The sequence below is a fragment of the Acipenser ruthenus genome, chromosome 2, assembly GCF_902713425.1.
Source record: "Acipenser ruthenus chromosome 2, fAciRut3.2 maternal haplotype, whole genome shotgun sequence".
NCBI lineage: Eukaryota > Metazoa > Chordata > Actinopteri > Acipenseriformes > Acipenseridae > Acipenser > Acipenser ruthenus.
The window spans coordinates 1,045,298-1,066,560 of NC_081190.1; the positions used below are offsets into that span (position 1 = coordinate 1,045,298).

Genomic DNA, 21,263 nt, shown 5'->3' on the forward strand with positions numbered 1-21,263 from the left:
TCCCACACCCCCCAGCACGTATTGGTACAGACTAATCCATATCGAATCACTGGGGGTAGGGCATGTTAACCCACTGAGACGTCTTGCTTACTCCTTATCGTGCTTTCACTTACAACAGCTTGAATAAATCTCACCTGTAGGGTTAATCATAGGTGGTGTTCATGCAGCGATTGAGCTGGACCACATTATTGAACAATGTTCTAGATGCACAAACATGCCTCCGGATCATTTAAATTGTATATAGGCCTCTGTTAGGGCCAGTCAAGGGACAAACAACATGTGGCCTAATAGCGTGGTGGCCTTAATACTGAATGTCTATTAAAACTGAAGTCATTGGAACTGGGCTTGTTTTGTATTACATAAAAGTAGCTGTTATCTAAGTGCCTTCCTGCAACAACATAACTGAGGGTGGTTCTGAGCTTGGGACTGGGTGCAGGACGTGGGTGTGTGTGTGTGTGTGTGTGTGTGTTGTCGCAGGTGACGCTGAACTAGTTATTCCGTGTAGTAAAACATTGGACTCCTTTGCATGGAGGATCTCAGTAAGCTACAGTGCATGGTTCATCAACTGATTCAGATTCAGTTATGTTAAGTCTGCCAACTGATGATGTAGGGCAAGGCAACAACTGAGTGCCCAAAAATATGAATCACAGTGAGTTTTGACTGGAGCAGTATTCGATTTAATTAATTGGAAAAGTGGTACAGTTTCTTTCTCCTTCTATTGAACAACAAGACCTCTAGACATTATGATATCCATTGAATTATAGAATATAAAAGGTGTTGTGTTATTTTTTGTGTTAAGTTTGTAATAATATACTATAATGTACCTTGTTGTTAATCCACTATACTATTGTCTAATGATGGTAGATGGAGTCATTATAACTTGGTTCTTTGAAACTGCTGCATTGAGAAAGGGGCCTCTCTCCTTATCAAGACGTACGGGCTGTAGAGAAAGAAGGGATCTTCTTACGTTCCACTCTAGCAAAGCTGCAAGTCTTATAGATTTGTAATTTAAGGTTTATGGAATTAGTGGTTTAGCACAGATAAGAATATATCTTGAAATAATATGCAAAAAATTATGGCTTAACAGACATTGATAGGTCATATATCTAAAAAATGTTTGCACAGACTCTGGCCTTGAAAAAACAAGAGACTGTGGAAATTGCTTGCAATAGCATATTCTCAGAGTCAGGTACAGGTCAGAGCCTGGTTAGTGTATTTAAGGGATAAATAATTGCAATGGAAATTATTACCACTTAAACTTATTGAAACTAATTGACTTGAATGTTGTATAAGGCAATCTTTTGTCAAATACTCTGTTAGACAATAGTATATGGAATCAAAACTGACTCATTAAAAGCATGATGAAACACAGTATGAGGTTAAAAGAAACACATATCTTTAATTTAGCAAAATATAATCAATTAGAAGATGATGTCACATATTAAGAACATCTCTCATATATAACACATAAAAAGAATAATGTTTGCATGCACATATAACAGTAGTGTTTTTATATTATATTATAAACCAAGATCCTGGGAACCTTGGTTCACTCGACTTTTCAGATAAAGGAGGGGTTCGGAGGAAGACAAGGAATGAGATCATAGGTTTGGAGTTGGACAAATATGAAGTCTTGAATTTATTGGTACATAAATTAATTCTGAAAAGTTGGTCTGGATCTTGTGAAAACTATTATTTGTAAAAGGTATGAGCTGTCTCAAAAGATTAATGATTGGATTTAACTGAGGCGTCCCATGTATTCCAATGAGACGAAAATCCTATATAACTCCTAAGTAATTACAATGGAGCACCACACTCACACCAGGCAGGTTGAGGTGGTCCATTATCTGCAGACCTACACAACTGAGCTGATTGAACTCAGTTTCATTTGCCTGGTGAAGACAGTCATATTCCTTTACGATTTATATTAAAGGGTAAGCATTAATCAATTATTATTTTATCTCACATGTACTGCATGTATTGCTATAAGGGACTCACGCTATGTTTAGAAAATAGGAGAACGTTTGTTGAATGTGCTGAAATAGGCTACTGGGTGCTTTTAGTGTCGTGGTCATGGCCGGCCTGCAGGCTGCACGAATACATAAAGATGTATTAAAGTGTTAACGTTAATATCTGTTAAGACACTGGACTGCCCAGAACGTCTGTCAGCTGAGGATATGAAGTAGCCTGTAGCTACTCAATCCAATATTTAACCGTTAATAAACCGAATGAGTACTGATCATACTCTGATTCGTAAAAAACACTTTAGATACATGAGTCTGTCAATTTCTTGGATACTATATTAGTCATCTGGATATATTGCGGGTCCAGAACACGAACTACACCCCACTAGGAGTAATAACATCTCTGTCCTCCTAACGTCTCCCCTGAGATAAGAGTGTGTGCTGAGCAAATAAAAAGAGTATGTAAAGAAATCTGAACACGCAGAATTCGTGACAGTGTGTGTGTGTGTGTGTGTGTGTGTGTGTGTGCGTGCCTGTGCGTGTGCGTGTGTGCATGCCTGTGTGTGTGTGTGTCTGTGTCTGTGTGTGTGTGTGTGTGTCACAGCTGTGATGAGCCAAGTGCTCATTGGTCCTTTCCTCCGGAGAGCCCGGTTAGCCTCTCGCACACCTCCCAGTCCTTCCTGGCGAGGGCAGTGTCCCTGGCCAAGGGTGAGGGCAGGACCAGGGAGCAGTCACTGTCGAAGTACTTCCCAGTGATCCCTTCCACATCCTCCGACACCGCGCAGTATATAGAGCTCACTGCTCCCTCCATCGAGGACTGCAGAAACAAGCAAGAAAGGGGGAATCAGCAAGCCCTTATAAAGGTTCACCACAGTGAAAACGAAGCAAAGTGCAAACGAAGCAGAGCGAAAGCACAGTGAAGCGCTGATGAGCATGGTGAAGTGAAGAGTGGTCAAGAATATGAACACAGCAAACCGTGCTAAATTAACAAGAACAGCAAGAGGGAATGAAAAATTACAGTGCAAAAAAAAAACAAGAACATTACTGTTCCCTGCACAACAGTATACCAGGGGTGGCAATCAGACTGCCAGTGCAGTTTGATCCATACCAGGGTTTAATATTAGCTTCATTAGCCACAGTCTATAGCAGGGGGTGTTGCTTCCACTCCTGGTCTTTGTTCCAACCCTGTTATAAAATCATTTAATTGAACCAATGAAACCTCCATGCTTACTAATTCAGTTGCTTTAATATGCTTTTATATTAAGTTTCTATACAGTATTGTGTAAGTTTCGAGTTCTTTCATTTCCCATCGACAAAACCAGCTCTGTGCAGTTTTGCATAGCCTAGCACGACTGAGAGTCACAGATAAGTGTCTGAGCTAAACGCCAAAAGGCAGGAGATTAGCAGAGATAGTGTGAGATGGGGAGGGGAACTGAAAGACAAGATATGTGCCCTGCTAGGTATAACATGGTATTCAACCCCCCCTTTTTCCCCCGAAGCGGGAGTGTGCAATGATAGAGTGGAAACCCCGATCATTGGACACAGGTAAGACAAATGGAAGTGGAGTCAACTATTGCTTACAAAGGTATACATGCCAAACATTGTGAAGTTTTGTCAGTCTTTTCATCTCTTTCGATTGATTCCATGGATATCCGTGCTTTCTGATACAAACATATGTACTGAGCTGAACTGAGGCCTTGTCCAAAGTCAGTTTAAATCTCGTGCTTATATGATTGTATTGGCGGTATACCTTTCTTGTATATAAAGTGTTTTTGAATCAGAAAACATTTGTCAAGTTAATTTTTTTCACTACACTTTCACACGAGTTTCATATGATTTTACTATGCATTTACCATGGATTGCCATGTTTTTATTATTTATTTATTTATTTTAATTTATTTATTTTAAAATATGCTTTACCATACCTCTCTGTGCTTTACAATGCTTATCTTTCAATATGATTTACCATACCTCTCTGTGCTTTACAATGCTTATCTTTTAATATGCTTTACCATACCTCTCTGGGCTTTACAATGCGTATCTTTCAATATGCTTTACCATACCTCTCTGGGCTTTACAATGCTTCTCTTTCAATATGCTTTACCATACCTCTCTGTGCTTTACAATGCTTCTCTTTCAATATGCTTTACCATACCTCTCTGGGCTTTACAATGCTTATCTTTCAATATGCTTTACCATACCTCTCTGGGCTTTACAATGCTTCTCTTTCAATATGCTTTACCATACCTCTCTGTGCTTTACAATGCTTCTCTTTCAATATGCTTTACCATACCTCTCTGGGCTTTACCATGCTTATCTTTCAATATACTTTACCATACCTCTCTGTGCTTTACAATGCTTATCTTTCAATATGCTTTACCATACCTCTCTGTGCTTTACAATGCTTATCTTTCAATATGATTTACCATACCTCTCTGGGCTTTACAATGCGTATCTTTCAATATGCTTTACCATACCTCTCTGGGCTTTACAATGCTTCTCTTTCAATATGCTTTACCATACCTCTCTGTGCTTTACCATGCTTATCTTTCAATATGCTTTACCATACCTCTCTGTGCTTTACAATGCTTATCTTTCAATATGATTTACCATACCTCTCTGGGCTTTACAATGCGTATCTTTCAATATGCTTTACCATACCTCTCTGGGCTTTACAATGCTTCTCTTTCAATATGCTTTACCATACCTCTCTGTGCTTTACCATGCTTATCTTTCAATATGCTTTACCATACCTCTCTGTGCTTTACAATGCTTATCTTTCAATATACTTTGCCATACCTCTCTGTGCTTTGCAATGCTTATCTTTCAATATGCTTTACCATACCTCTCTGTGCTTTACAATGCTTATCTTTCAATATGCTTTATCACACTTTGCTGTGGTTTTACTGGTGGAGAAGCTCACATGAACTCCTGGAATGGTTCAAACAGCTATATCCATTCAATATATTATTCAAACCATTGCCTTCATATCTGCCAGAATCACTGCCTTAGTGATACAAGATTAAAAAGAATTATGAAAAAATGTAAACTTTTAAATTCAAATCCAGAAATATCTTCTATGTGGGTAGGGTACATGATTATTGAATTATTTGATTATTGAAATATGTTTTTGGTGGTGTCATTTTCCATCTTTCTTGGAGATATTATTTAAATATCTAAGAGCATGTTGTAAAGTCTCAATGGTTTTCTCAGGTGTCAACAAACACTTCCAAAATGTGAGCCCAATAGGACCGTGCAGTCAGGTACTTGAATAGAAAAGTACATGCTTTCTGCTAGAAAGGCCTTTTCTTTCACCACCACGTTGAAGGTTTGCTCTGGCTGCCCCTCCCCCCTGTATTTTGAACCCTGCTCACAGTTCTGATGCAACATCAATAAACTACAACCTTGGAGCTCGTACTGACTCCTGATGAAAAGCTAATCCAGCTACATGGCCCTGAACCCTGTGATTGTTTGCTCATGAATGTGCTTCGTTGTTAAGCGGTTGTAGAAGCCAGGATCCTTTTTAAATCGAACTGTGCCTTCTCAGTATCTAATCACTTCCTGTGAGGTAGGTCACATGACCTGATTGGAGCTAGAGCATGGGGGGGGGGGTGGGGTGGGAGGGGGGGACCGTTTTTATTTTAAATATGCGCATTGATAAAAAAAAAAAAAATCAATCAAAAATAAATAAATTGCTAATTTCTGGTACCTGGCAGAGTAAGTGATTACGTACAAGAAAGCACAACTTTTCACCCATAGCGTTTTTATTTATATTTGCACAGGCCAAATTAAAAAGAATCAAAGCATGATGATAATGTTGCAGAGCTAACAAGATGCAAAGAACCAGATTTTAAAGACCTGCTTTAAGCGTGCTGGTGGCAGCGCTCAGCAACACAAGCAGGAACATTACCTTCATGAAGAAGAACCCCACGATGTTGAAGAGCACTCGTATGAGCCAGTTATAATACCTCATCACCTCTGTCATCACCATGCCCGGGTGCAGGGAGTTAGCAGTCACTCCTGAAACACACACACAGACAAGGGTTCGAGACACTCACTTTTAATGGCTTATTTACTGAATAGTATTTATTTAATATTGTACCAGGACATTTGGAGAGAAATGGGCAAGCAATGCGTCATTTTGCCTCCAAACTGATAACGGCATTGCATGGACTCTTACAGACACCGTTATTTTGGCACAATCCACTCTAGTGTCTGCCCTGTGACACATAACCCATAAACCATTACACTAATAAAGTGTCCTCAGGTGTATGAACTGCATACCGAATGCGTCTCAGTCATCACTCAGACGTTCTTATACTTCTGAGTATAGGCATGTATCACTGGATCTCTATTCTACCCAATCTGAAATGGCTAATTGCTTGCAATCTGGAGGACTAAAGATCAACAGAGGACCTTGGCTTCTGGTGACAAGCTGATCGCCTCTTTTCAACAACCTAAGAGAACCTGCTTTACTACCCATTCTGCACACTGAGACCCAAATGAACCCGCTTGCAGATGGAAGTGCTCATGGAACATGGTGTTCAGAGCGGGTTTTGTGGCAGTGGAAACAGGCAGTGACATGTAGCGCCACGCCCAGCTCTGTGTGCCACCTACCTGTGCCCTGCAGTCTGCGGGCGAGCTCGTTGGTGCACAGGATGTTGTGTAGCTTGGTGTGATTGTACACGCTGTCCAGCCGGTAGGTCAGGTTCTCTCCGTGGAAGTGCGAGAAGTCCACCACCCCTCGCCAGTGATTGGCTGAGGACACGTTGACGATGCGGGCGGGGGTGGAGCGCTTCATGAGATCTGAGGGGGGAGAGGGGAGAGAGGAGGGGGGGGGGAGAAGTCTTTAAGAAATCCATCTTGTACAGGGCCCCCATAAGTTATCGGGAGAGTCAGATTGTGGGGAGGATGGACGTCTCTACATTCATCTATCTATGTCACACTTACATTTTATATTTTAACATGTATCTTGAGAATACAAGACATTATGTAATGAATTGGATACCAGTGCTGGCACACAAAGAAAAATACATCTGCAGTCAGACATTGCACAAAAAAGCTAGGCTGGTAATAATGAACCGGAATGCCATTCAATCAGTAGCAGATTGCAACACAATACAAAAATACACGAGGTATAAAATGATGCAGGCCTGTCTGCTGCTTCGTGCTAGTTTATAGTTTATGGGTTTTCTAAACATTTGTTAAACTAAACAGAGGCTTTTACCCATGTATTGGTGGCAACCTTAGCTGCAATTGCAATGTTCAGCCACCACACAAGATACTATGCAAAAGTAAAGATGAAGAAGCTGTGGAAGAGCAATGTTAACAGATGTGCTACTTAAATCAGATATCAGCACAGGGTGTTTGCTACAGTGGGATTCATTTCTGCTCTCACCCAGCAGCAGGTTCGTCAGTAGGAAGGGTCCGAGGTGATTGGTGGCGAAGGAGAGCTCCAGTCCCTCTGAGGTCATGGCTTTGGGTAGTCCTGGAACCGAAAACAACACAGCCAGTTACAGAGAGAGATTGCGACCAGGAGACAGCCCCCCCACCCCCACCCCAACTCCAGGACCTCCCCTTCTCCATTATCTTTATTTGTCTTTTCCTCATCTAGGGTACTCCTCTACCCTCCTTTTCTTTCTCTTTACCCCTCCCTGCCTCTCACTCATTTTCACCCATTCCCTCTCCCTTTTCCCCTATACTAACCCCCACCCTATCTCCCTATCCTATCTCTCTACCCCCCCTGCTCACCGGAGGCCCCTGCGTTGTTGACCAGTATGTCCAGTCGTTTCTCCTCCTGGTTGATTCTGTGTGCGAAGTCTCTGACAGAGCGCAGGGAGCTGGTGTCGACAAGCTGTAGGTGCACGTTGCTGTTGTGTGATTTCCTGCGGATCTCCTCCAGTGCTGCCTGGCCTCGCTCCTGACTGCGGCATGCCAGGATAACCCGCGCCTTCCTGTGAGCCAAATCCAGAGCAATGAACTTCCCGATACCTGGGGTAGGGAGGGAGGAGGCAGTCAGGTGGAGGCTTAGAAGCTCGAATTTAGACCTCTGTTTACAGACCTACCCCGTTTACTCTGAAGGGGTCAGTCTTGTACCGACTCCGGTGCCACACATAGCTTTTACTGACAACTGAAAGGTGGCTAGCAGCAGTGGTTAGCCAGAGGAATATTTATCTGACCAGTATGGTCTTGTTCTGAGGAGTAAAAAGGTTACAGGCATGGTAGGGTGAGTGAGTTGTTGTTAAAACATCTATTAGACTGTGTAACGGGGCCTCTCTACAGGTGATGACGGGAGACGTAATTTGGATGAAAATGACTCGCGCTGCTCTGCTAACAAACTGAGGTCAAATCAGTACACTTTATTATTATTATTATTATTATTTATAGGAGGCTGTGTGGTCGAGTGGTTAAAGAAACGGGCTTGTAACCAGGAGGTCCCCGGTTCAAATCCCACCTCAGCTACTGACTCATTGTGTGACCCTGAGCAAGTCACTTAACCTCCTTGTGCTCTGTCTTTCGGGTGAGACGTAATTGTAAGCGACTCTGCAGCTGATGCATAGTTCACACACCCTAGTCTCTGTAAGTCGCCTTGGATAAAGGCATCTGCTAAATAAACAAATAATAGTAATAAAGTACACTTGTACATGTTTACAATCTTTAATAAATACCTGTTCCTGATTTTCCAGAGTAACTCGTTCTTGTCTCATCATCAGACACATCCAAATGATCATCTCTGAATTCAAAGGTACAGCAGGGATGGAAATACGACTCCCATCACATAAGGGTTTGATCAATTCTTGGTTTTACAAGTTTAATAAGACATGCCTGAGCCTGTTACCTACGCTGTGACTAGTCAAGCTTGTATTAATTCACCTAAAATTTGCACATGGGCCATTGCACAATACAAGCCTGATCAAAAACCTGTAATAAATAAATCAAATAATCATTACCTGACTGTTATAAGGGTGCCGTGCACCTGCTCTGATTTATACCCTGGAAGGAAACACACAACCCTCACTAACAGTACTGTAGTTAGTGAAAAGGTATTGTTTATTTTAGTACTAGAATAAAAACAGAATACACAGCAAAATCTGTAGTGTTAAAATGGCAGGGTTATAACAGAGAGTTCGAAATCAGTGTTGTTTCAAATGTATTGTATTATCGAATTATATATTAATATATGTTTTAAAATTGAAAAGATTGAGCGTATAGTTGAACTTTAGTGATAACCTTTTGAGGTATATTTTGTTTGAGTCGCATTCATTGCCCTGAAACTACAAGGTTTCGTACAATACATGTTTGTTCATATATTTTCTGAAACAAAAACACATTGGCAATGTGAAAAAACATCAAGTTATCAGAAGCGCCCAGCCATTTAAAGTGGAGATATCAAAAACACAAGCCAAGTTTCAAGAAACCATTGTGACAGCCTTGCCCAGCACAAAGCAAACAGGCACAACTGTAAAAGCGATGGGGGCCAAGGTTGCACCGTTTCTATTAACTTGGCTTGTGTTTCTCATGCATTTGATCCACTTTTACTGTGCCTGAAACATATCAAACTAAATCACAGACAATGTGACCAAAAATAAAGAATCATGACATGTTTTCATTATGAAATGTGACACACTGTCAAAATGAACACATTACAAAGTTAGTATTGCGAATGACCTCCCTGAGTATTAACACAGTCCTGGCAGAGTTGATGCACTGACCTGATCAGCCTCTGGATAGACTGTGGCTTCCTGTGCAGCTGTAGTGTCACTAAAACCTGTCTTCCCTTGTACAAGGTGCGAGCACCTGTATTGAGTGAAAGGTGTATGTGGCAGGGATGGATGGCTCTTTGATAGAAATATTGTAAGGATTCTGTATTCCTTTTGAATAAGTCTGCATAGCCAGTAGAAAAATATTATTAGTGAATCTGTGTAAGGTCAGGCTGACCTGCTGAAAGTTCCAAACCTCCCTTATCAGGCAAAAGCATGTTTTTGAATTAGACTCAAACATTCTGATCCAGCGAGAGCAGAACGGCAAGCTCTATGGAGCAGAGTTAATATGCCAGAAGCAATCGAACTATGATAGGTCTGTAGTGCTGTTAGGGTAAGAGAAAACTGAAGTATTTAAATAAATAGAAGACTGTGAGATTTTAAAATAAGAAACGAATGGTATAAAGATCAATTTCCCGAATCTGACAAAGTACCAGTAATTAACTTAACTTTAATAGAAAAACGGCAACAGAAACCAAATCAACTCGAACTTGAAAGTAAAAAAACAAAAACATTTCACGTTACATACTGTAACTACTGCTACATTAAACAAACTGCTATACAACATCCTTTTTTAAGATCGCTTTACTGCTCTAGACTCCTCTTATTTCCTGAAGTCCTGGATTGCATGGGCTTTACAGAAAGAGGCAGGAGTAAGAACGCAGTTTAACTCTATATACAGCTCACCAGATTGGATACATACTGGGCGCGTTAAGTAAGTGAGCGGCTCAGAGCGGCTCAGTAAAGAATCAGCTTCACGCCTCGCTCCGTGCCGCTCCCGCTGAGCCGCTCAGAGCCGCTCCTGAGCATTTCACATCAGTGATCAGAGTGAGCGGACGGAATGCCCCCCAGCAGGAAACAAGTGGAGATGTCAGGCAGGATTGACAAACACGTTTGTCAAGAACGATGAACTGGTTTCGACTTATGAAGTTATGTATTAATTGGCAAAATAAGATGGTAAAAATTGTTGTTTTCGAATTTATATAATTTAATTTAATTTTGTTTTTAAATGTAGAGCTATTTTATAGTTGTTAATGTATTATTATTAGGCTTGTAGTATTAATATTATTCATAATTCTCATTATTAACGTCGGTATTGCCGGTATTAAACACAGCCAGATATGAGGTTCAGTCCAAACAGAGCGCCGAACTCAGCGAGGTCCAGCAGGGGACAGTAACTTCACACGGGGCCATTTCATCTACCATCACCTCAGAAACACAAACAAGCAAATCATTATTATTCTTTTCATTTTTGAAAGTCGCTCAGCGCTGTGGTGGAGCAGAGCGTGAAGTCATTTAAATCCGCTCGGTGTGCTTTCTGAGCGGCTCTCTCTCTGAGCGGCTCACTCACTTAACGCGCCCACTTACAACCTCGAGTTAAACTTTGATACATTTCACCTGCTTTCCACAAGGAATCACACTTTGTAGCAAATATAAACCAATGGACATAAACCGCTAAGTAAAGTTTTAAATAACATCTTTACACGGATACTCACACGACAAACTAAAATAAAAGCGGGTAGCGCGTCGCTTTCATCTGGCAGATCTCTCAGCACCAGCCTGTATGTCTAATGAGTTTGCTAATACCGAGATTTGCATAATGCATAATTTTCATGTACAACAACATATGGAAACATTTCATTCCATATAAACGCTGATTTAAGCAATGCAGCATTTTAAAACAGCGATTATAACAGTACATTTGTAACATAATGTATCTAATACTGTAGTGTACCACTTGAGATATTAGTCTATTTTCTGCCGATACACTGTGGAAAATACACCGACGAGTTTACAGCTACGAAAACGCGCAGCACAGCCCTATAGAGCCTACATCTCGTTTGGGAATCTGTGGTCACTCTTCTTTAGGGCATGTATAATAATTGTACCTGGGCATAGGCAATATTAACAGCAAACCTGTCTTAGTCTCACCTGTGTTAGCTCCGGTAACGATGGCAGTTTTGCCGGTCAGATCCACGGGGCAGGCTCGCGGGTTCCACGACCCCTTCCTCTGCATTCTCACAACGAGACCCAGAATCACGGTGCTGACCACCCAGCCCGGGTGATAAAGCACGCCAGTCCATGACCACTCCATGATCACCTGCTGCTTCAGGGACGCTCAGGTAAAAACCTCAAATGACTGCAGCGTGCCAGCGTCCTAGGTTACTTGAAAACCTGCTCAGAGGCGGAGCACGACTGGCCTGCTTAAAAAAAGAATCGCTTAGACAGGGCTCCAAAGATCAAGGCTGAAAGTCCCGGAATCAAACCCGGATTCCAGCTCAGTATTTGGCTACATACCAGTATTGAGCAATAAGAAAAAATAAATAAAACAAAAGCAGAAAGTTTATTTAATCTAATAGGTGTTAAAGGATTAAATGGACACTAAATGACATGTCGAAACCCCCCCGTTGCGCGTTGTTGGTCTCTGTGTCCCTCAGGACACGTTGTGTTGCGATATATTACATATAGAAAGTTGCGTCTCCCTTTTAGATACACCTGGAACCTGTGTAGGAACATACACTTCTGATTTTCATTTTGTAATAAAGGAACTTGTGCTTATTTTGTGCCATGAATTTTTATTATTTAAATATTATTAGTGGGGCTTGCGAAGCTTGCGAAAACGTGTAGCCCGGTCTGGAATAGTGTGCTTGTATTCAACTTTTTGATATATTTTATACTTTTTAAACTATCAAGCTTTTTATCCTTTTTTTTGTCCATCTTCATTCACTTTAATGGGACTTTCTTCAACATTGTAAAGATCCCCATTGTTTAAAAACTCCCTGACTTCCAGCGTTCTGTTTACTGTAAACGATGTAACTTTTGACACAAATCAGCTGCTTTGACCACTTTCCCAACAAGCAAGACAAAAAGTTAGAGCATATGGAATCTCCCTCCACTTCTCTGCTATTCAAATCTGAAATCAAAACAGAAATAACGAGGTACAGCTGTTTTAGTAACCGCATCAACTTCTTTCTGTAGGCTACTTCCTACGGTTTTAACTGTCATAGAACTTTGAGAAATTTCAAATTCTAGCACATTCTAAGCATGAGACAATTAGTAAACAATGTGACTTTTCACACAAATCAGCTACTTTGACCACTTTCCCAATAAAGCACGCCCCACAACTTTACTTGTAAAGTTACCACCTAGTTCATGTTATTTTTTTAAACGTTTGCTATAGTTTTTATCCTACCTTTTTATGAAGCATCCTCTGTACATTTAAGTGTCATTTGCCTGACTGGATCCTCAGCTGATGCACTGTCCCAGCACTACTGCACTGCTATGTACTGTATTCACCTGACCTCAGCACCACACTACTGGATCCTCAGCTGATGCACTGTCCCAGCACTACTGCACTGCTATGTACTGTATTCACCTGACCTCAGCACCACACTACTGGATCCTCAGCTGATGCACTGTCCCAGCACAATTGTACTGCTATGTACTGTATTCACCTGACCTGAGCACCACACTACTGGATCCTCAGCTGATGCACTGTCCCAGCACTACTGCACTGCTATGTACTGTATTCACCTGACCTCAGCACCACACTACTGGATCCTCAGCTGATGCACTGTCCCAGCACTATTGCACTGCTATGTACTGTAGTCACCTGACCTCAGCACCACATTACTGGATCCTCAGCTGATGCACTGTCCCAGCACTACTGCACTGCTATGTACTGTATTCACCTGACCTGAGCACCACACTACTGGATCCTCAGCTGATGCACTGTCCCAGCACTACTGCACTGCTATGTACTGTATTCACCTGACCTCAGCACCACACTACTGGATCCTCAGCTGATGCACTGTCCCAGCACTATTGCACTGCTATGTACTGTATTCACCTGACCTGAGCACCACATTACTGGATCCTCAGCTGATGCACTGTCCCAGCACTACTGCACTGCTATGTACTGTATTCACCTGACCTCAGCACCACACTACTGGATCCTCAGCTGATGCACTGTCCCAGCACTACTGCACTTTCTACATTGTTGTAATCCTAACTTGTTGCATCTTATTGTATATATTGTACTTTATAATTTGCACTTACTGTAAACTACACTGTATTTAAATATTGACCTTGCATTGTAACTCTGTACTGCCCTGTAACACCTGTAAGTTGCCTTAGATAAATAATAATAATAATAATAATAATAATAATAATAATAATAATAATAATAATAATAATAATAATAAGTCATATAAACCATTTGAGATTCATATTTTCAATGTAGTGTAAACTTTCTGGGTGAAATTCTGACCACGCCCGTCACTTTGACCTGGCCAACATGGCTTACACAGTATTGTGATCATGTGCCTTTTCTGTTTTTAAGTGATAAAGACTGAGCTACAGTGTGCAAGCCTTATATCTCAGAAACCATCTGAGGTAGAGACTTCATATCCTCAACAGACTGAGCTACAGTGTGCAAGCCTTATATCTCAGAAACCATCTGAGGTAGAGACTTCATATCCTCAACAGACTGAGCTACAGTGTGCAAGCCTTATATCTCAGAAACCATCTGAGGTAGAGACTTCATATCCTCAACAGACTGAGCTACAGTGTACAAGCCTTATATCTCAGAAACCATCTGAGGTAGAGACTTCATATCCTCAACAGACTGAGCTACAGTGTACAAGCCTTATATCTCAGAAACCATCTGAGGTAGAGACTTCATATCCTCAACAGACTGAGCTACAGTGAACAAGCCTTATATCTCAGAAACCATCTGAGGTAGAGACTTCATATCCTCAACAGACTGAGCTACAGTGAACAAGCCTTATATCTCAGAAACCATCTGAGGTAGAGACTTCATATCCTCAACAGACTGAGCTACAGTGTGCAAGCCTTATATCTCAGAAACCATCTGAGGTAGAGACTTCATATTCTCAACATACTGAGCTACAGTGTGCAAGCCTTATATCTCAGAACCCATATGAGGTAGAGACTTCATATCCTCAACAGACTGAGCTACAGTGAACAAGCCTTATATCTCAGAAACCATCTGAGGTAGAGACTTCATATCCTCAACAGACTGAGCTACAGTGTGCAAGCCTTATATCTCAGAAACCATCTGAGGTAGAGACTTCATATCCTCAACAGACTGAGCTACAGTGAACAAGCCTTATATCTCAGAAACCATCTGAGGTAGAGACTTCATATCCTCAACAGACTGAGCTACAGTGAACAAGCCTTATATCTCAGAAACCATCTGAGGTAGAGACTTCATATCCTCAACAGACTGAGCTACAGTGTGCAAGCCTTATATCTCAGAAACCATCTGAGGTAGAGACTTCATATCCTCAACAGACTGAGCTACAGTGTGCAAGCCTTATATCTCAGAAACCATCTGAGGTAGAGACTTCATATCCTCAACAGACTGAGCTACAGTGAACAAGCCTTATATCTCAGAAACCATCTGAGGTAGAGACTTCATATCCTCAACAGACTGAGCTACAGTGTGCAAGCCTTATATCTCAGAAACCATCTGAGGTAGAGACTTCATATCCTCAACAGACTGAGCTACAGTGTGCAAGCCTTATATCTCAGAAACCATCTGAGGTAGAGACTTCATATCCTCAACAGACTGAGCTACAGTGAACAAGCCTTATATCTCAGAAACCATCTGAGGTAGAGACTTCATATCCTCAACAGACTGAGCTACAGTGTACAAGCCTTATATCTCAGAAACCATCTGAGGTAGAGACTTCATATCCTCAACAGACTGAGCTACAGTGAACAAGCCTTATATCTCAGAAACCATCTGAGGTAGAGACTTCATATCCTCAACAGACTGAGCTACAGTGTGCAAGCCTTATATCTCAGAAACCATCTGAGGTAGAGACTTCATATCCTCAAGGCTAGAATACTATGTGCAGTTTTGGTCACCTCACCACAAGAAAGACATCATTGCACTGCAGAAGCTACAGAATAGGAAAACTAGGCTGATCCCAACACTTAATGACACAAGCTATGAGGAAAGATTAAAATAATGAAATCTCTTCAGCCTAGAAAAAAGAATGGAAGGATAAAGTCTACAAAATCTTAAATGGTCAAGATAAAGTTACCCACGTCACTGCTTCAGATTTAGCAGAGAGCAGAACAAGAACCTGAGGAAAAGAATGTTTAAGAACATAAAAACATAAGAACATAAGAACGTTTATAAACGAGAGGAGGCCATTCAGCCCATCTTGCTCGTTTGGTTGTTGGTAGCTTGTTAGTAGCTTATTGCTCCCAGAATCTCATCAAGAAGCTTCTTGAAGGATCAGCTTCAACAACATTACTGGGGAGTCAATTCTCTGTGTAAAAAAGTGCCTCCTATTTTCTGTTCTGAATGCCCCTTTATCTAATCTCCATTTGTGACCCCTGGTCCTTTTTCTTTTTTCAGGTCAAAAAAGTCCCCTGGGTCGACATTGTCTATACCTTTTAGGATTTTGAATGCTTGAATCAGATCACCACGTAGTCTTCTTTGCTTAAGACTGAATAGATTCAATTCTTTTAGCCTGTCTGCATACGACATGCCTTTTAAACCCGGGATAATTCTGGTTGCTCTTCTTTGCACTCTTTCTACAGCAGCAATATCTTTTTTGTAACAAGGTGACCAGAACTGAACACAATATTCTAGGTGAGGTCTTACTAATGCATTGTAAAGTTTTAACATTACTTCCCTTGATTTAAATTCAACACTTTTCACTATATATCTGAACTTTTTGTTGGCCTTTTTATAGCTTCCCCACATTGTCTACATGAAGACATTTCTGAGCCATGCCCTTGATGATGACCCATGCACTTGATGATGAAACAGAGGATGGAGAACGTTGCCAGGTACAATTAATAAGCTATTTATTAATCAAAATAACACGGTCCCTGTTTGGGCCAAGACCACACCACAAAAACAATAAAAGGAACCTATGTCCTTCCTTCATTCGCTAATCCCCACTTTCACTTTCTCACTCTCTCTCTCAAGCTCTCGCTATACGTCACTCCCTGACTTCAGTCTCTCTCAGTCTCTCACAGGGCTAATCTCACTCATTGTTTCTCACTTGAGTTCTGTCTGCTTGGTTCCTTCAGCATTCAAACCTTCTACTCTCTCCACTCTCTCTCCCGCGCAGGTGGTACTTATACCACCCCCCCACCCCCCCCCCGCTGCTCCTGCCCACTCCATCTAGACCGACCAACCGGATCTATCCCTCGCTCCCTTCCCCACTCTAAGTGGCGTGGTGGCACCCTCACAATACATGCAACACATACACAGGACAAGACAGACGAGACACACAAACGGGACACATGCAAGTCCAGCAGACACAGAACAGTGCCTGGGTCGCTACACTATGTAACAAGTGAATACACTTACCCGTCACACGTGATTTCCAAACTCCATCAACAGTTCTATGGCTCCTCTGGCCGCTATTGCTGTTGCTCCTGGGGCGGTGTTGCTGCTGGAGCGGTGGAGCAGTCTATCTTCCTCTGCTGGTGGTGGTGGAGACCGAGGTGACCCCTGCTCCTCTCTCTCCTGATGGACAGGGCAGCGGGTCACTTAGTGCCCACCTCCGCAGATGGGGCATAGCTGTCCGAGGGGGTACCAGGGACAGTTTGTGTGGGAATTCCCCTGCTCAGCGCAGCAGTAACACCCGGGCTGCTGTTCCTCCGGATGCAGCTGGTGATGCTGCTGCTGCCTTCTGCCGTGCTTTCCCATTTTCCTTTTTTAAAAACAAAACAAAAAACAAACAAAAAAAACTCCTTTAAAAAAAAAAACAACATAGTCCTTCCCTGGTCTGACTCTGGAGGCGTTGTTATCAACTATCATCAAAAAATCTACATCCAACCCTGAAAAAAAAATTCAAGGCCATGCCACTGCCACTACTGTGTAGTTATCAAACATACAAATTAAAAAAACAGAAATAATAACCTACCTTATCTGATGTTTAGATCTGTTGGTCTTCTGTTTTTCATAGCAAACATGTCAGGTACTTATAGGTCTTGGTTTTACAACAGCTATTCAAAGCATGATTCGCATGGGTCTCAAAGCCAGATGTCCTCAGAGTTGGCCAGAAACAGAGGATGTCTAGTAACCTCCCAGACGTGGATTAGTTTTTATCAACGAATGTAATTTCAAAGTGAAATGCGATGTTGTGGCCAGAGAAGACGCTTTTGTGCATGTTCTGTAAACATTGAACCAGGTGTAAATAACTAATTTCATTGTACCTTCTTTTCCAAAGGCTACAATAACCTTTTTGTCCATTGAGCGATATGTATTTCCATACATATCTTCAAATGCACCGTTAAAAGCTTTCATTTTTGAAGAGTAGCCAATTATGTTTTGTATTTTTGCCCATCCCCAATTCGGTTCTGCCCAATCGTTGTGTTTTACTGAAGTGTAGAATCTCAGGACAGATTGTACCAGTTTTAATATTATATTATGGTTTATTGCGAAGACTGGTATTACTTTAAGATGAATACCACGGAAATGCTATATCAATTGTAACATAGCACTGACATGGTAGATTTTGCACAGGAGTAAAAAGATACAGGACGCCTGAGTTTGAAATCTTACAGAAGGTCCAGATATCATCTAAAATAATCAGATGACCTCTGAGAATTATTTGGGATAACAATAAATGGACGGTTTGCATGGGAAGCTATAAAAAAGGCCAACAAGATGCTTGGATATATTGTGAGAAGTGTTGAATTTAAATCAAGGGAAGTAATGTTAAAACTTTACAATGCATTAGTAAGACCTCATCTAGAATATTGTGTTCAGTTCTGGTCACCTCGTTACAAAAAGGATATTGCTGCGCTAGAAATAGTGCAAAGAAGAGCGACCAGAATTATCCCGGGTTTAAAAGGAATGTCGTATGCAGACAGGCTAAAAGAATTGAATCTATTCAGTCTTGAACAAAGAAGACCACACAGTGATCTGATTCAAGCATTCAAAATCCTAAAAAAGAAACAAGGACCAGGGGTCACAAATGGAGATTAGATAAAGGGGCATTCAGAACAGAAAATAGGAGGCACTTTTTTACACAGAGAATTGTGAGGGTCTGGAACCAAATCCCCAGTAATGTTGTTGAAGCTGACACCCTGGGATCCTTCAAGAAGCTGCTTGATGAGATTCTGGGATCAACAAGCTACTAACAACCAAATGAGCAAGATGGGCTGAATGGCCTCCTCTCGTTTGTAAACTTTCTTATGTTCTTATGTTCTTACATTGTGTTAACCACTGCCCAGCTCAGTGATCCAGACCTGTTTTTACACATTCATTTCAATACAAGTTATTAAATCAGATATGACATTCCTTTACATCACACCCCCCAGGATGCTTTGCATTTGTTCTCAAAAGCACATTTCTAGTTTGATGCAGCTGATATGTTCTAAATATTTAACATTTGCCCTCTCTAATCCATAAAAGTTTAACTTTGCACAGTATATTCACAGGTTTGCTCTATGCTTTTACCTTACTTTACCATGTTTTGTTTTAATATGCTTTACCAACCTCTCTGGGCTTTACAATGTTTGCCCATGCTTTCACTGTGCTTTGCTACACATTGCTATGCTTTTACTTTGGAAACTTTTAATAAGGGTTACATTAAATCAAATCATTTTACATGAATAAAAATCAGCCGCGTAAAGATGTAATATCTATAAGGGACAAAGTTATGCAAAACAATTATGAATCGAGCATAGATGCGTTTTCTTTGATGCCATTCCACAGGTACTCATAAGCAGCTTGTCATGAATGTGCAGCATCACAGCCTCGAGCAGGTTTCTGAACAGAAGGACAGGGACGGATATAGCTCTTGTTCTGCCACACTAGTACCATGACCTTGATCAATAACCACATTGCATTGTGGTGCTGTTAGATTCCCAGGTGGTTACTAGTTAGTGATTGCAGTGCCTTTACTGGGATGGAAAGATTTGCGGTTGGCCCATAGCTAGATCTTTTTCAATCTCTGGCACTTTTCCTTTGCTTGAGGGGTCTCACCAACCCGTTTCCCTTCATTATAGTCACTAACAAAGCCGTGTTAATGTTTGTACAGATTAGTGATGCGGGTCTAGGGCTAGACAATTGGATGTTTTCAGCTTCATTCCAGGGATCCGATATACTGGTGACTTTATTAAACATGCCACTAACACAGGTCATGGCTCACTCAGGACATGAAAAATAAAATTTGTTACGTCGCGATCACAGGGTCATTTTTTTGTCATGATTTTGACATAACGGTTTGAAATGCAGAGATCCCAAGTCAATTTATCTCATGATCTGGACTTAACACATTTTAAAAGTAACAAATATGCAAATTCTGATGGTATAAAGTGTTTAATTAAAGACCTGAGCAAACGGTTTGAAATGTGACCATATCGTTGAAGTACTTTGATAGCATTGTAAATCAGACAACATCAGGTAATTCAGAGAATGACATTGTAAAAATCAGAATCCGGATTTACCTGCAGCTCCCGGACTTGCACTGCAGAATCTCCTTCCTGATGGTAACATCTTGGGCCACAGCGCTACCTTGTCACAAGGATGTCATGGAAAATGGAAACACAATAATAACTGGACACCAAATACCATGAATGAAATGATACAGGGTGAAAAGCGTATTTCATTGTGTACACCCTATGTGTTCTGCTGAATGTGTCCTTGGAGCCCAAAGAGAGTGAATGTCAGAGAGCAAGAGTCACGAAGTTCTATTCTGTACACTTCTCTCCCTTATGTAATAGGTAATAAGATATAGGGTGCCATCAGGTTTGTTTTACTCCTAAGATATATATATATATATATATATATATATATATATATATATATATATATATATTTGCACTCTTTCTAGAGCAGCAATATCCTTTTTGTAGCGAGGTGACCAGAACTGAACACAATATTGTAAAGTTTTAACATTACTTCCCTTGATTTAAATTCAACACTTTTCACAATATATCTGAGCATTTTGTTGGTCTTTTTATAGCTTCCCCACATTGTCTACATGAAGACATTTCTGAGCCATGCCCTTGATGATGACCCATGCACTTGATGATGAAACAGAGGACGGAGAACGTTGCCAGGTACAATTAATAAGCTATTTATTAATCAAAATAACATGGTCCCTGTTTGGGCCAAGACCACACCACAAAAACAATAAAAGGAACCTATCTCCTTTCTTCATTCGCTAATCCCCACTTTCACTTCCTCAGACTCTCTCTCTCAAGCTCTCGTTATACGTCACTCCCTGACTTCAGTCTCTCTCAGTCTCTCACAGGGCTAATCTCACTAATTGTTTCTCACTTGAGTTCTGTCTGCTTGGTTTCTTCAGCATTCAAACCTTCTACTATCTCCTCTCTCTCTCCCGCACAGGTGGTACTTATACTCCCCCCCCCCCCCCCCCTGCTGCCCACTCCACCTGGACTGACCAGCCGGATCTATCCCTCGCTCCCTCCACCCCCGAAAAAAAATTCAAGGCCACGCCACTGCCACTACTGTGTAGTTATCAAACATACAAATTAAAAAACAGAAATAATAACCTACTTTATCTGATGT

General features: G+C 41.2%; 1 protein-coding gene across 1 annotated transcript; it reads right to left on the reverse strand.

Annotated features, from left to right (window-relative positions):
• Nucleotides 1-1,374: 1,374 nt before the first annotated feature.
• LOC117973290 (retinol dehydrogenase 12-like) lies at nucleotides 1,375-11,940 on the reverse strand. Its single transcript, XM_058985941.1, has 6 exons — nucleotides 11,657-11,940; nucleotides 7,716-7,955; nucleotides 7,363-7,452; nucleotides 6,582-6,770; nucleotides 5,875-5,984; nucleotides 1,375-2,781 (listed from the first exon to the last, which is right to left on the reverse strand). Exons 1-6 carry the CDS (start codon nucleotides 11,817-11,819, stop codon nucleotides 2,587-2,589), a joined length of 987 nt encoding a protein of 328 aa, XP_058841924.1. The 5' UTR covers nucleotides 11,820-11,940; the 3' UTR covers nucleotides 1,375-2,586.
• Between the last annotated feature and the right edge of the window lie 9,323 nt (nucleotides 11,941-21,263).